General features: G+C 38.1%; 1 protein-coding gene across 1 annotated transcript in view; it reads right to left on the bottom strand.

The window, feature by feature from the left end:
* Nucleotides 1-2777: 2777 nt before the first annotated feature.
* syt9a (synaptotagmin IXa) overlaps nucleotides 2778-15681 on the bottom strand; it is a 111014-nt gene continuing 98110 nt past the window's right edge. The window contains exons 6-7 of the mRNA XM_062026782.1: nucleotides 13732-13861; nucleotides 2778-5403 (exon numbers count right to left, since the gene is read on the bottom strand). Coding sequence (XP_061882766.1) covers nucleotides 5335-5403; nucleotides 13732-13861 — 199 coding nt within the window. The 3' untranslated portion in view covers nucleotides 2778-5334. The remainder of the gene's footprint in view (nucleotides 5404-13731; nucleotides 13862-15681) is intronic.

Below are 15681 nucleotides of genomic sequence, written 5' to 3'. Positions count from 1 at the left end.
TTTCTTTGCGTTGAGTTGAAAAAAAGTTAGTGGACATCCATTGTTTGATTTTATTAAGACACACCTCCAGGTGACTACAATCCGGCGTGTTGGCCAGCTTTAGAGGCATGTAGAGTTGGGTGTCATCAGCATAACAGTGAAAACTAACACCGTAATTGCGTATGATGTCACCTAGTGGCAGCATGTAGATCAGACCTGGGCATTCTGCGGCCCGCGGGCCGCATCCGGCCCTTTGTGCGTCCCTGTCCGGCCCGCGTGAGGCCAATTATAAATGACAAAATACATTTTAAAAAGTATCTATGTCGAGTGTGCAATACAACGGTGCTGCTTTTGTTTTGAAAATCGTTATTTGTATTACTTCCGTGTGGACGTATGCGTGTGCGTGATTGTGAGTGAATATGAACAGCTGCAATCATTAATTACAAAATAAAGTTGAAAAAACATCTATGTCGTGCAATACAACTGTGCTGCTTTTATTTTGAAAAGTATTATTTATGGGCGTGTGTCCGTGTGTAACCTGCGAGTGAAGGTGCACATGCAGCGACAAGTGATGCACGGTTTACACCCGAGACGCTAAAAAGAGAAAAGTTGATGAAGAATGGCGTGTTTCCAACAAGACATGGACTGCCATGCAACGTTCCCTCTAAGGTGCGTGCCTGCGCAATTGCGCACTGCTCAAGCGTCTGCTGCGCGCAGCAAATATATGCCGCGCACCAAATCAAATCCCATCTGAATTCTAAACAAAATAAACATATTTATTCTATGTAATTTTGCAATGCAACTTTGAGTGACAGTGACAACAAGCGGCCCTAACGGTGTTCGTCAACACCGTTCAATTGAACACCGTTCAATTATTGTAACGTCTATCCAGATGCTTCGAGGCCAGGAATTATATCGATCACTTTATTGAGCAAAACTGTTTATATTCGGCCAGAACCACACCAAAAACATAAGTAAAACACTTCTATCTCGAAAAACTAGTCATTTTCTGCCGTACAAACCAGGCCAAAACCAACTTGTCATCTGTCACCAACACGCATAGCACTAAACCACTGGTGCGTTTATGGCCACACAAAAAGTCGGACAACTCAAACACCACACAAAGTTACACTATGACTCCTCAGTCATACGTGTGCTTATTTTACTGTCATTTATTATTAATGTTAATTTATTTATATTAGTCATGGAATGCTGTTACACACACTATGTTGAAGTACTACTGTTATTATTAATTATTATTATTATTATTATTATTATTATTATTTATCTTACGGTATACATCAAAAATAATATTGAGCAAAATTTAAATGAAGTATTGTCGATGTGGCCCTCCAGCAGTGCTCGGGTTGCTCATGCGGCCCCCGGTAAAAAATTAATTGCCCACCCCTGATGTAGATGCTGAAGAGTGCAGGGCTAAGAACCGAACCCTGTGGAACTCCGCACAATACCTTAACTTACTCTGAGGTCACATTGTTATGGGAAACGCATTGCATCCTGTCAGTAAAATAGAAGTTTAACCAAGAGAAGGCCAAGTCTGACATACCAATACGTGTTTTGATACGTTCTAATAAAATATTAAGATCGACGGTATCGAAAGCAGCGCAAAGATCAAGAAGCAGCAACATGGATGACGCATCAGCATCCATAGTTAGCAATAGATCATTAGTCATTTTTGCGAGGGCTGTCTTCGTAGAGTGATTTGCCCTGGAATTGGACTGAAAGGGTTTATTTTGTATTTTTGGTCCAATATTTTGTATTTTTGGTCCAATATGGCTCTTTCAACGTTTTGGGTTGCCGACCTCTGTCCTAACTCCTTCAAATGGGAAAAAGGACAACCTAATAGGAATCATTCTTTGATTTGTTTTTCTTACATTTAAACATAACATGCACTGGCGGTTCTTTGGTCAAAATGTGGCACAGATTACGTTTTACATCTTCAAGTGTCTTTCTGACACGTAGACAGCATCTTCTTCCCGTCAGACATATTGTAGTTTTTAGCGCCTCTATATAGAGTCTACTGACAGTTTAAGTTAGAACTATACGCTACTTTGTATTAGAAATGGTAACAGCGGAGGATTCATGTGCATGTATGATGCAGTCTGCCCCATAACAACAGAATAGAGAAAAAGGAGCTTATTGATTACATCGCCGGACTACAACTGCGGACATGTGCAAAGCACTTTGGGGAAATCTCTACCATAAATGACTCCGCTGACATCACTGGTCAGAAAACACCACCGGACAGAGCAAATTCCCAACGGCTCGTTTAGAGGAAGGTATGAAAAAAGGCAAGATTGTTTTATAAATATCTCCTCCATTCCTCTATGGTTTGATTCAAAATTTTCAGGATTTATGCAGATCCTAAATGCACAAAAACAGGTACCAATGTTAGTCAAAAGTTGGTTTTGCATAATAGGTAGCCTTTGATGCTATATGTGAATGTTAATGCACTGGGCTGTTGCTGTAGCAACACATTTCAACTCCCTCTTGCATGTTAGACTGCATGTATGTGCAAATATGTGTTCACGTTTACATGCTGTTCCATAGAGCAGTAAAACTTGGTATTAAAACTCAGATTTGTATTTTTTAGTATAGTCATTTTTAGTTAGATTAGCTGTGTCTGTCTGGTGTTCTTGACCTTATAACACTAATAGAGTGTCAATATTTTGATAAATTTTTGTTGAAATAAAACTATCTCTCGCCTCTTAATTTTCAAAACCATAAGGTAAGAAAGTCCAATGAATAGAAGTCATTTTATTGTAGTTACAAGACTTTATTGTAACCACTCACTGTAGAACAGGTCAAACAGAACAGCACTAGCTTAAAAGTAACATCGACATGGGCACACTGGAGAGATGTTGCAATCTCCAAACATTGTAAGTAAATACAAATACATTAGATAATGACGCCAGGTGACTGCAAACTGAAAGAAAAAAGGCAATGTTTTCATTTCCAATCATAATCAGTCGCCTTGGACAAGAGCAGAAAACATATATTAATTGCTGTTACTTTCCATATACAGATACCCCCAAATGTTCAATCAGTTCCTGTTTGCATGCGAAACAGATCCATTACACACATCATTCATGAACCATCCAAAGGTTTTTTTTAAGGCTGGACTCACCAAATTAAAAGTAGGCCTGCTATTTTGCAACAAATGGTTCACTCACTGCATGATGAAAAATTGCAAAAATAATGTTTGTATTTTGCTTGTTTTAAAATAAAATGGTGTTATTGTTTTTTTTGCTGTCTGCTTCTACACGCAGCTATTCCCTGTCTGAGAAATCCACTTGGCTGCCTTTTATTTAGTATACATTTACTCTAAACAGCCATACATGCTGCAAATTGCCTTGATTGTAAAAGTTACTTTTACTAAGCATTCTTTTGGCCTGTGTGAACCTTGGCATTGCAAATATTAAAACACCACTGCTGTTTGTACCTACGCCAAGAGGTTGTTGGGGTTTGTTTGTCTGTTAGTTAGTTGATAGTGAACAACATAACTCAAAACATTATGGGCGGGATTTTTATCAGGGAACAACTGATCAGATTTTGGTGCTGATCCGGAGTATTTCTACTACAGTATGTTACCTTCCCTTTACATTAACCGCCTCCACCCACGGAGACAAAGACAGTGGATGACAGATACGATCACAAGTTCACTGTGTTTCTTTCAGTCCGCTGGAGAAACTCATGAAACTTCCTGCATGGAAATGTCAGAAATGGGGTAGGTAAAAAATTATTACATTTTGGGGGTAAAGCGGATCACCGTCTGGATTCAGGACTGTTTTACTATTGGGAGGTAAGGCCTGGCGGAGGTCTGAACGCTCGAGTGCTTTTCTAGTGTGTGCCGTATCGGAGGTATTGATATTTCAGTATCAATTGTGTCCTCCACATCAGTTGAGGCACTGATGCCTTTGGAGTATATATATTTTTTAACTTCTACTCATATGTTCTGTTCATTATGATAACAAAAATAGAAGTGTTTAAATTACTTTCATGAAAATGCTATCAAAAACTGTATTATTGGTCCCATTTTATTTGATGTGATAAAATAAAAAAAAACACATACCTTAGGTTAGAGTTGTGTACAAGATTAGCATTTTTTACTCAAGTACCGTAAATGTTGAAACATAATTGTGATTATACAGAAAAAAACATTTATAACCGTTTAATTGACACATTATTTATTCTTTTTTTTGGTGATATTTTAATATTCGCATGACTATTGTTGATATTGGGGTAATAATAGAGTTACCATTCAGGCCAAATGGAAGAAAAAAATGCAATTTAAAAAAAAACTATTTCATGTCACCAGAATGAATTGGTAATATTAAAAGGAAAAATACTTTTTTTTTTTAAGAAAAAAAAACTATAGAAAATAAAGTTATAATAAATAATAACATATATTAAATGAATCAGCAGGCACATTATCTTCATTTACGGCATTATTGAGATAATGTCATAATATCAAATTAATATGAAATCAAACCCCAAATCTGTGATTTAAGTCTTTGTAGCTCTTTTTTCATTAAAAAAATCTAATAATCACATTGAATGGTTTTGATGTGACAAAACATTGACTATTTTGTTGTTTGTCAAAATTGTTTTTTTCAACAATCTTCTTCTTGATGCAAGATATTTTAAACATAAATTAATTTTTTTTTGCGATGAGAGTTTATTCTTATAAGATTTACCTTTTTAAAATCTTAAAAAATAAATTTTTATCTTCAGTGTGGCCATGAAGAAAAAAAGAAAAACAATTGACATGCTTAAAAAAACAACAACCTGCTGATACAATCGGATCGACAATGGCTTTTTTGATTGAATTATACTTATTGACAATATTTACTTTTTTTTTTCTTCACAGACAACCACTTTCTGAATAAATCAACTTTCACTGCACATCAACAAACAGAACAATACATCCAAAGAAGAGAGAACAAACACACAGACAATTGAGGAGATATCCCAACAAGCTATGACCTCATGCACCGATTCACCACCAAAAGTAAAGAGAGAAAGGCAGTTTGACTGGTTGTAAAGTACATAGTGCAAATTACACACTCACCTCAGTTAAAGACGTGTAACAAGAGACAATCTAAAAAAAAGTGTAAATCTAAGAAGACAGAGGTCAAATGTCTGCATATGTTTTTTTTTCTCTTCAAACATTATAGAAAAAAAAAATCCATCAATGTGATCATTCAACATGCAACTGGTCCAGTTATGTCTCTTCATCCTCCAACACAATGGATATTGTGTTGTGCGCTTGTGTGTGTGTGTGTGTGTGTGTGTGTGTGCAGTATTTGTCAGCACTGGTAGCTTAAGCGAGACCCTCTATGGAGAAGGAGGCGCCTTCAGAGAGTTACAGGATCCTCCTTGGCTACTACCTGTGGTACACTGGTACTGTAAAGAAGCACAATAAGACAACAATACATCAATAGTTGTATTGGTGGGCATAATTAGACACTTTCAACGATTGTATAATTACTTGAGATCGCCACATGGGCCCAAAATGTTATTACTTCAGTTTTGTTGATGTGATTGTATTTTTCCAACATGCTGCATTATTCAAAAGAGAGGTAACCATTTCAATGGAGCTGACTATATTATAGAATATCATGAGCAGCTGGAGGGAGCCCAGTGGGATACATTGTGTTCAACTACCTCCAGGCATTTTCAGTTCAACATTTAATCCACACTTTTCTCAAAGATTATCATGATCTTGCAGGGCAGTTTCTGACATTATTACTTTTCTGAGTTTCTGTATTGTTTCTTGTCTAATGCTTTTTTAAATTGTTTTCACACTTCCTGTTTGCCTACACCGCTTGTCTGAGCACTGGATCCCTAACCTATCCCTGGTTACCAATCCTGATGAGTTTTGAAGATCATTTTGCCTTGTCCACTTTAAGCTTCACACTATCAATGTATGACACCACTGTTTTTCTTTCCAATCCAATACTGAGTAAAATTCAGGCTGGTATCAGCAATACCGATCCGATACTTTGTACAAATATACTAGTGCGTGTGGTACAATTTAAAAAGTTCAAGTGTTGGTGCTCTTGGGGAATCATTTTCAAACAATATAAAATCACAGGGCGAAACAAATAATGGCACTATTCAGCACTGAATGTGTTATCTTATTAGTAGTCAAATCTGTATGGTGTATCCAAATAGCCTACAATAAAAGGATAAATACACTTGCTGTTTTATAAAACTAACAACTAATTTTAATTGCCAGTCATTTTCTTAAATAAATGACAGATTGAATGATTGAATGCGCTTGTGCTTTAGTTACTTACGAATCACGTTTCATTTAGACAAGATCTAAATGATTTGTTGCTTTACACTGCGTTTCTGTAAATGATTTATATTATCTCAAATAACAAAAGTATTCAAAGTATCCATAGTTTGATTTGACAATCAACTCTAGAGCATAAAATCCGGTATCGGCGGTATCAATATTATAGTATCGATCCGCACATCACTACTTCACACGTGTTTTGCTCTATGCATCTTTGCTTTTTGTGTTACCTGTGTTTTCCCTACTAAAAATGACTACTTTCGTGCACTTGCCTGCCGTCCAGACATACATAACAAATACAGTACAGATCCAAAAATAAGACAATATACAGTAAGTATTTTGTCTCTACAAAAAAACAAAAAACGGACTTGTTGTCTTGACTTTGGGAGTCATAGAATTATTTATAATGCAATTATCCGCAAGCAACAGCGACACACACAATGGTTCAAATATTGAGCAATGTGTGTTAAATGGAATAGTATTTATGAGCTAAGAACATACTTTAAAACGATCATAGATTGCACCCACTCTTGTTTACTTGACTGTTTAGTTTTTTTTACAGAGCTTTACTGCCCCCTTCTGGTTAGTTGTGTCCCTGCCAAAAAAATCTGCCTTTTCACCCTCTGGGACCTTTGATAACCTAATGATGTCATCCTCCACCTCATCTGTGTCACCTTTTCATACTTTTAATGTTCATTTTATTGTAAGCTTTACAGGGGAATAGACATTGCGTTGTTTGCACATCTAGCCCTTTTTTCTCAGTTCCGACACGTGAACTGCTCATGGAGAGCTTTCCGTCAGAAGAAGAACCATCTCTTGAAGCCTGAGGCCAAATCATGACATGGCTTTGTCTTCCACTTTCTCTCTCGTTAGTTTCCCACTGTGCTCTATCTAAAATGGGAAATCTGATAGTGATTTAAAATGGCGTGAGTGGCGCAAAAGCAAAGCAAGCAGGCAGGGAGTCATTTGATCGGGTCTTGTAAGACGTGCAGGCGACGAGCCATGAAAAACAATACTTGGTGTTAGTTTTTATCTCGTTTGCATGCTGCAGGTTTTCATCTAGCATGTTTTAATTTTTTTGCTTCTGTTGCTTGTTTCCCAGTTCATGTAATTTAAATTCATTGTTTCTAATCACTAAAATTTGCTAAATAAGAAATGCTTTAATGTGTCGTAAAGATACACATTTTTCCAATGTTAAAGCAGACCTTGAACGTCTCAGTGACAGGTTCTTGTTCATGTGTTAGGTCAGGTGTCAATTTGCACAATGAACCAATCAGAGTCAAGGAGAGTGATAACTAGTAATGATAGGATTCTTAAAGGGGGCGGGATCAAGATGGAGAATAAAGAGTGATGAAGGAGACGACAGAAAGCGTTACTGGGAGAAACATGAATAGTTGGAAAAAAAATGTGTGCAGTAAGTTGTACTCGTCAGCAATGTTAGCTGTCGTCAATTTTAAGAGTTTGTTGAACCTACATCAACAACACGAGTGAACCGTGTCTGTCTAGGGCAGGGGTCACCAACCTTTTTGAAACCAAGAGCTACTTTTTGGGTACTGATTAATGCGAAGGGCTACCAGTTTGATACACACTTAAATAAATTGCCAGAAATAGCCAATTTGCTCAATTTACCTTTAACTGTATGTTATTATTAATAATTAATGATATTTACACTTAATTGAAAGGTTTAAAAGAGGAGAAAACAGTCGGATTTCTGACTCGGAAAGTCAGAACATTCTCCCCAAACCCGAGTTGGATTCAAAGATGGCTGCTCTGGATGTAAACAACATGCACCTTTTATAATATTCGTTATTAGCACTTCTGTTTAGTTTTTGTCGCACTAAATCGGCCATATATGATGTATTGTTGGACATTTATATATGGTTATGTTACTGTTGTGTAAACCAGGGGTTCTGAACCTTTTTGACCTCGAGGCTCTTCTTTTCCACTTCATAGTAGCCTAAGGCTCAATCAAATATTAACTCTGAATTATTAATCTCACTATTGATTTTAATCATATTCAGTAATTATATCTGCCCTACTTACAGTTTACAACCTTTTCAAATGATATAAAAACCATGTGGTAATCACAAATATTTATTTAACACAAACTTTAGGTCAGGCTGATTAGAAAAATAAGTACTAACCAAATATACAGTACTGCATAAGAAGGGACGGATAAATAAGCAAAAATACGTTTACATACAATTGTGATGTGCTAAAATAAACTAAATGTATAATGAATATATTTCTTATCTAAACTCAACAAAATTGAAATGAATACTTTTTGCGCTTAAGAATTTTCTCAATGACTTCTTCTCTTTGTTTGATATTGTCATTTGATATTGTCACTGCCACAAGTGGTGGGAAAGTGCAATACAACTGAGTACTGCTGCGCCCTATACGGACCAGAGCTGAGAAACAGATATCCCTCTAGAGGGCGCATGCGGCCCAACAATGAGCCCTGGTCTTATGGTTAAGAAACATTGGTGTAAATTAAAAAAAATTCATGTGGTATATATGTTCTACAACGCTAGCAATAGCATCTGTGCTTCCTCTTCATCCACCATGTTTGAAGGTTGTAGAAAGAGTGCATATTTTCCCATAAGTTGTTTACATTTAGACACGGCAAGCAAGCAAAACATGTTTGTAGATGTCGCCATCTTGATTTCCTAGCTCATAACTGGAATGCTCACAACTCAACAGTGACGTCATTCCCAGCTCCGACTTCTAACTTCCGAGGTACATGGAACGCAACATTAATTGAGCAAAATAGAAAACGCAATCAATTTACCATGTCTGTCTTCATGAATATGCAGAATATGTGCTGATTATTACAATCCCCAGAATACTGGGAGGATGAGATGCAAATACAGTGGAACATCGATTTACAAACACCTCTATTTGCGACCTTTTGGGTTTACAAACCTTTAGATTGAACCAAATATGCCTCTATGTGCAAACCATTTCTCGGCGTACGAAGGCTTCATTCATTCCCTTTGTGTGCCCCTGGAATCCTTAGGTCGCTGTCATTTTAATGACATCATTTCCTCGGACGTGGCCCTTTTAGTGACTCCTAGGTCACACCCTGTTTACACATTTGAGAGCAGTACGCCAATAGCCAATTGCTGATTTGGCTCACAAATGTGGAAGAAACATGTCCAAAATTGCAACCATTATAAAAAAAGAAGTTGATATGGTTGCTTACTTTGCCAAAGGGGTTAAATATCTTCCCAAGGACAGAGATAAAGTGCAAGACCAGGTCAAAAAGCTGTTTCTTGTCTGGATAAATGAGAAGCAGATTGCGGGTAATAGCATTTCTGAGGCTATTATTTGCAAGAAGGCTTGCCATTTATATGGCGACCTGATGTCCAGAGGTGACCAGCATGGAAGAACAATTTAAGACGAACCGTGGGTGGTTCGAACAGTTTAAAATGTGGACTGGTATTCATATAGCTGTGCAGCATGGCGAGGCTGCTAGCTCCGACAAATCTGCTGCTGAAGAGTTTGTCAAGCACTTCAAGGATGTCATCGGCAAAGTACGACAACGTTTTTAAGAGTGATGAGACCGGACTTTTTTTTAAAAAGATGCTGAAGCGGACTTACATTACAGCTGGGGAGAAGGCACTACCAGGGCACAAGCCAAATAAAGGATTAAGGCTGCAGCTAACGATTATTTTTCTATCGATTAATCTATAGATTATTTTTTTCGATTAATCGGTTAATCTATATATTATTATTTTTTGATTAATCTATAGATCATTTTTCTTTTTACCGATTATTTTTTTATTTAAAATGAAGATGAAAAAATAAATGTAGGCCCGTTTTTTCAAAAGGCATGGCTTTTATTTACAAAAAAAAAGAAGTATGGCCACTCAGTCAACATTGACAACAACATGACAAAATATTCTGTAACAATGTAAACATTTAAAACTTTTAACATTTAACAAAATTAAAAGTAGCTTATTTGCTTTTTAATGTGCAAATATAAAAGTAAACATCCAGTGCAAATCTTAATATTCTGCAATAGTATAAGCATTTCAAAAGTAAAAGTATTGCTTATTTTGCTTTAAAATGTGCAAAAATAAAGATAAACATCCAATACAAAAAAGTGCAAAACGAAATATTCTGTAACAACAGTGTAAACATTTCAACAAAAGTGAAAGTATTGCTTATTTGCTAAAATGTGCAAAAATAAAGATAAACATCCAATACAAAAAAGTGCCAATCTAAATATTCTGGAGCACTGTAAACATTAAGTATTGCTTTTAAAATGTGCAAAATAAACATCCAGTCCAACACAGTACACAATAACCAATTCTACTCATTCCAGTGAGTGACTAGCAGTTGTAATGAAGAAAGGTTAGCATGTCTACATGCTCTGGTTCTTTTCTTGTTTACAATATTCCCAGCAGCTGAAAATAGGCGCTCAGAAGGGGTCGATGTGGCTGGAACTGAGAGGTAATTAGCCTTCACCTCAAGCCAGGACTGCGAGTGAGCTGAGCTGCAGTTTAAGTTTCTAGAAGGTCAACGGGCTCATAGTGATGTTACTAGTAGTTGACTGGGAGGTGTTTATTATCATTTGGGGAGAGTCCACTGCCTGATGCTCACCTGCTAAACACCTATCTGCTCGACGCTGAAGCGCTGACTACATGCGCTCTGAATATGCACTGCTGATTGGCTGGTAAAGTTTTGAATACGCACTGCTGATTGGCTGATAATGCTTTGTGTGTACCAATCAGATGGTTGTGTGGGTGGGACAATGCTGCGTGCTGAGACAGAGGCAGAAGGAGCAAAGCAGCTTGTTAACACTTTAGCTTTAGCTTAGAAACTCGTTCGGTACACCCCCGTACCGAACCGAAAGCCCCGTACCGAAACGGTTCAATACAAAACACGTACCGTTACACCCCTAGCAGATACAAATGACACATTCATGTTTTTGTGTAATGATGACAACGTATGCTCACGCGGACGATTGACTAGTTGATGGTTTTCTTTTCAAATGTTCGTTCATAGCCGTTGTGCTGCTATGATAGGCCATTTACGCTCGACACAGCGTGCATACAACAACATTATTAGGCTGTGTATTGAAATACTTCCACACTTTTGACGACTTTTGGCGTGATTTTTTCCCCCTCGCTCGCACCATTTGCTTTGCGGTCCGCCATGACGCTAGTGTGACGTAAATATGCGACGCGTTGACGCACAAAAACGGCGTCGACGTATTTACGTAACCGATGACGTGGACTATGTCGACGCGTCGTTTCAGCCTTATAAAGGATCGCATCGCAGTGCTGATTTGTGCTAACGCTACAACTGTAAGGTAAAACCACTGCTCGTTTACCACTCTGAAACTCCCTGGGTATTCACCGACACAAAGCAAAAAGGATTTTCCGTTTTGTTTTTTTATTATAGCAGCATGGTTATTAACGTTTTGGGGAGAACCAACAAGACTGTGTGTGTTGAAAGTTCAGCTTGCTGTTGTTGTTGTTTGGATAAAAAAAGAGATTGTTGAGCCATTACCCTGTTGTGTTGGTTTGATATATGTTTGATATAGTGTTTATATATCAAACATTCTCCTACATTATAATGTATTCAAAGTGTGCCTTTTTTTTATTTACTTAAATATGGAGTTTTGTCGAGGCTCAAACGAGTTATACATGTTTACTTTGTTTCTTATGGGGAACTCTGATTCATTATACAAACTTTTCAGTTACGAACAATGTTCAAGAACAAATTAAGTCAGTAAATCGAGGTTTCACTGTATAAGCATTTACTACTCACAATGGGATTTATGCATGGGAATTAAAGCTTACGTTCCCAAAATATAAATATATTTTTGCACTCGAGTCAGTCATATGAGGTCGTAAGTGCTTGTAAATTCCAGTGTTATATTGCTCATTAATTCATCTCCCATACAAAAGTGTCTACCCTGTACGAAGATGGGTACCACAGCCATACTTTATAAAAATGGAATTGAATGAGTGGGCTACATTGAGTCAATGCTCCAAGGTGAGTATCGATGCTAATGTAACGTTATAGGGGAACAGCACTTTTTTTTAAAAATTTTGCCTATCGTTCACAATCATTATAAGAGACAAGAACACATAAGGCTTTTTTTTAAATTAGGATTTTAAAGATGATATAAAACGCTTGGAAGAAGCTGCTAATGGGAGTCACCGTTGTAACTTTCGAAGCCCTCTAAAACAACTTCAAAACCCTCCATCAATGTTTTGTAAACACACTGCAGGTATATGTATCATGTAGTAACAGACACGTTCATAACAATATGTACTATGTTAAATATTTACCGTGTTTTAGTCATTTTAATCAATGCCGAGACTGACTTTTTCCGCGCATTCATTTCTATTTCCATAGCAGCGCACGTCTGACTGCCAGCAACAAATGTATGTTTTTACTTCCAGATACAAGGGTGTGTGTGTTCTAGATATGACAGACTTGGTAACAAACAACGGTGACAGCTATTCTATTTTGAACAAATGAGGATCACAACCTTATCTTTTAGAAGCTGAATGAACGGAGGATGAACTGCTGCTTCTAGAAGCCAGCGCGAAGAAGAGCGTGAAATGTTGGCGCAGATGGAAGCCAAAAGAGTGAGGTCGGTGTGACACAAAGCTGAAAATTTGGAATTTGGAGACAAGTCATGTCCATCGAGTGAGTCACATTATGATATCTATCATGATACACGTATTACAACTACAGTACATATGCTGTTTGGCTAGCTGTGTACAAACAAAACATGAAATGTGGGCTAATACTTTATAGATACTATAATATGATGGTTCATGTTTTTCAGTCAGTACAGGTTATTTCCTATCGCAGTGTTGTGCATTACAATTCAAGACCAATGGGAAGTAGGAAACACGATTGAACAGTGTACTGTTTTAGAATTTACCCAAGATCTTAGTGAAAAGTGGCATGGCATCATGCAAATTCTACGGCATTGCAAGTCCTTGTTAAGAAAAAAGCGTGCATTCCTTCTTAGCTGTCTGCTGTTTTCTTCATTTGGGGCCACTTGCCACCATTCACAGTGACAATAGGATCTGACCAGCAGTATGCCCTACCTCATTAAGGTAGTTAATGAGGTGATGCATTCTCTTAATAGCCTCTTTTACTTCTGACAAAAGTCTTCCTACATTTTGCAGATAATTAATTCAAAGACATGGGCTGTGGAATTAAAGCCAAGCTTGGCAGAGACTCCAGCAGCATCTTTTATCTATTTCCACTTCTAACTGTCCCTCTGAATCAAAATAGGTTAACCCACTTCCCTTCAGGTTGGACTACAAAATGTGCCCACCAATCACACCAAGAGTATAGACTTAAATAGCAATAATAACAATTATAATGTTTAAAAATCGTGAATTGTAACAGTCAGTCTTCTTGGTTGCATCGGCACACAGTACAGTCCTTACCTCGACAAGAGGATGCCAGTGGGCAACAGGTTTTCGGGGATATGTAAGCATTTCACTCCAATGGTCTCGACCCAGGTTGTCTGCATCATTGCCGACCCGACACACGCCAATGACCTCATTATGGCCGACACTGTGCATGAAGAGGAAAACGGATATACAGTTACAACCGACCCTGCAGTGGGAAAACAATGCATAGATTACAGTCCCTCCAGGCTTTTGCAATTTTACGATTGCAGCAAATTACGCACATTTAACCAATCCACGCAAATTATGCGCGGCCTCACAACTTTTTCCAATCCCCGCAATTTCCCTGCACACTTTGGCCAATCATCGACATTTTCACCAATCAAATTTGTACAAGCAGCACTCAAACGCAATGCAACTATCTAACCAATCAAATGTTTCCCTGCATCATCCCGCGGCTTCACTTCCTAGTTTATATTGATAGATATTCAATCATTCACTCGTCTATTGCTTCGATTTTACTGACGTCATTTCCGAGTCACGTCCCGCCCATTGAATATGTGTGGTGGTCAAGCTAGGCGCCATTTAGCCTTTCTCGAAGAAAAAATGGCCTGTGTTTGTGTTTTCGGCTTACGAATCGTTCAAATTGCAAAAAGGATACTCTGCGTTTCTTCAGAGTTCCTCGAGATGTAATCAAAAAGGGCAGAAGAGTGCAAGATTTTACAAAATAACAACGAGAAAAGCAGCTTACACTTCAGTCCAAGGGAGCAGAGTCGAAGAATGCATTAGTTTGCATTGCTCACTTCGTTAAAGGTTTGTTTGACATACTTTAAACGTTTATTATTTCCCATTTAAGTAAGATATAATTTGTTTTTCATGCTTGTGTTTCGAAAAGCACCAACTCGGCGAGTCTAAATAATGAAAGCAAATGTGAGAAAAACCTAAAAGAGTTAAGTTTTTACCAAAGACAACAATCAAAGATGCTGAGATCATTATTCATGCGTTCGTTACGTCTCGTCTTGATTACTGTAACGTATTATTATCGGGTCTCCCTATGTCTAGCATTAAAAGATTACAGTTGGTACAAAATGCGGCTGCTAGACTTTTTAAAGAACAAGAAAGTTTGATCATATTACGCCTATACTGGCTCACCTGCACTGGCTTCCTGTGCACTTAAGATGTGACTTTAAGGCTTTACTACTTACGTATAAAATACTACACGGTCTAGCTCCAGCCTATCTTGCCGATTGTATTGTACCATATATCCCGGCAAGAAATCTGCATTCAAAGAACTCCGTCTTATTAGTGATTCCCAAAGCCAAAAAAAAATCTGTGGGCTATAGAGCGTTTTCTATTCGGGCTCCAGTACTATGGAATGCCCTCCCGGCAACAGTTAGAGATGCTACCTCAGTAGAAGCATTTAAGTCCCATCTTAAAACTAATTTGTATACTCTAGCCTTTAAATAGACCCCCTTTTTAGACCAGTTGATTTGCCGTTTATTTTATTTTCTCCTCTGCCCCCCTCTCCCTTGTGGAGGGGGAGACACACAGGTCCGGTAGCCATGGATGAAGTGCTGGCTGTCCAGAGTCGGGAACCGGGGTGGACCGCTCGCCTGTGCATCGGTTGGGGACATCTCTGCGCTGCTGACCCGTCTCCGCTCGGGATGGTCTCCTGCTGGCCCCACTATGGACTGGACTCTCACTATTATGTTAGATCCATTATGGACTGGACTTTAACAATATTATGCTAGACCCACTCGACGTCCATTGCATCCGGTCTCCCCTAGAGGGAGGGGGACCCACATCTGCGGTCCTCTCCAAGTTTTCTCATTCACATTGACATCCCACTAGGTTGTGAGTTTTTCCTTGCCCTTTTGTGGGCTCTGAACCGAGGATGTTGTCGTGGCTTGTGCAGCCCTTTGAGACAGTTGTGATTTAGGGCTATATAAATAAACATTGATTGATTGATTGATCATGCTGTGTACA

The sequence above is a fragment of the Entelurus aequoreus genome, linkage group LG02, assembly GCF_033978785.1.
Source record: "Entelurus aequoreus isolate RoL-2023_Sb linkage group LG02, RoL_Eaeq_v1.1, whole genome shotgun sequence".
In the NCBI taxonomy this organism is placed as follows: domain Eukaryota; kingdom Metazoa; phylum Chordata; class Actinopteri; order Syngnathiformes; family Syngnathidae; genus Entelurus; species Entelurus aequoreus.
This window is presented reverse-complemented; position numbering and strand designations above follow the sequence as displayed.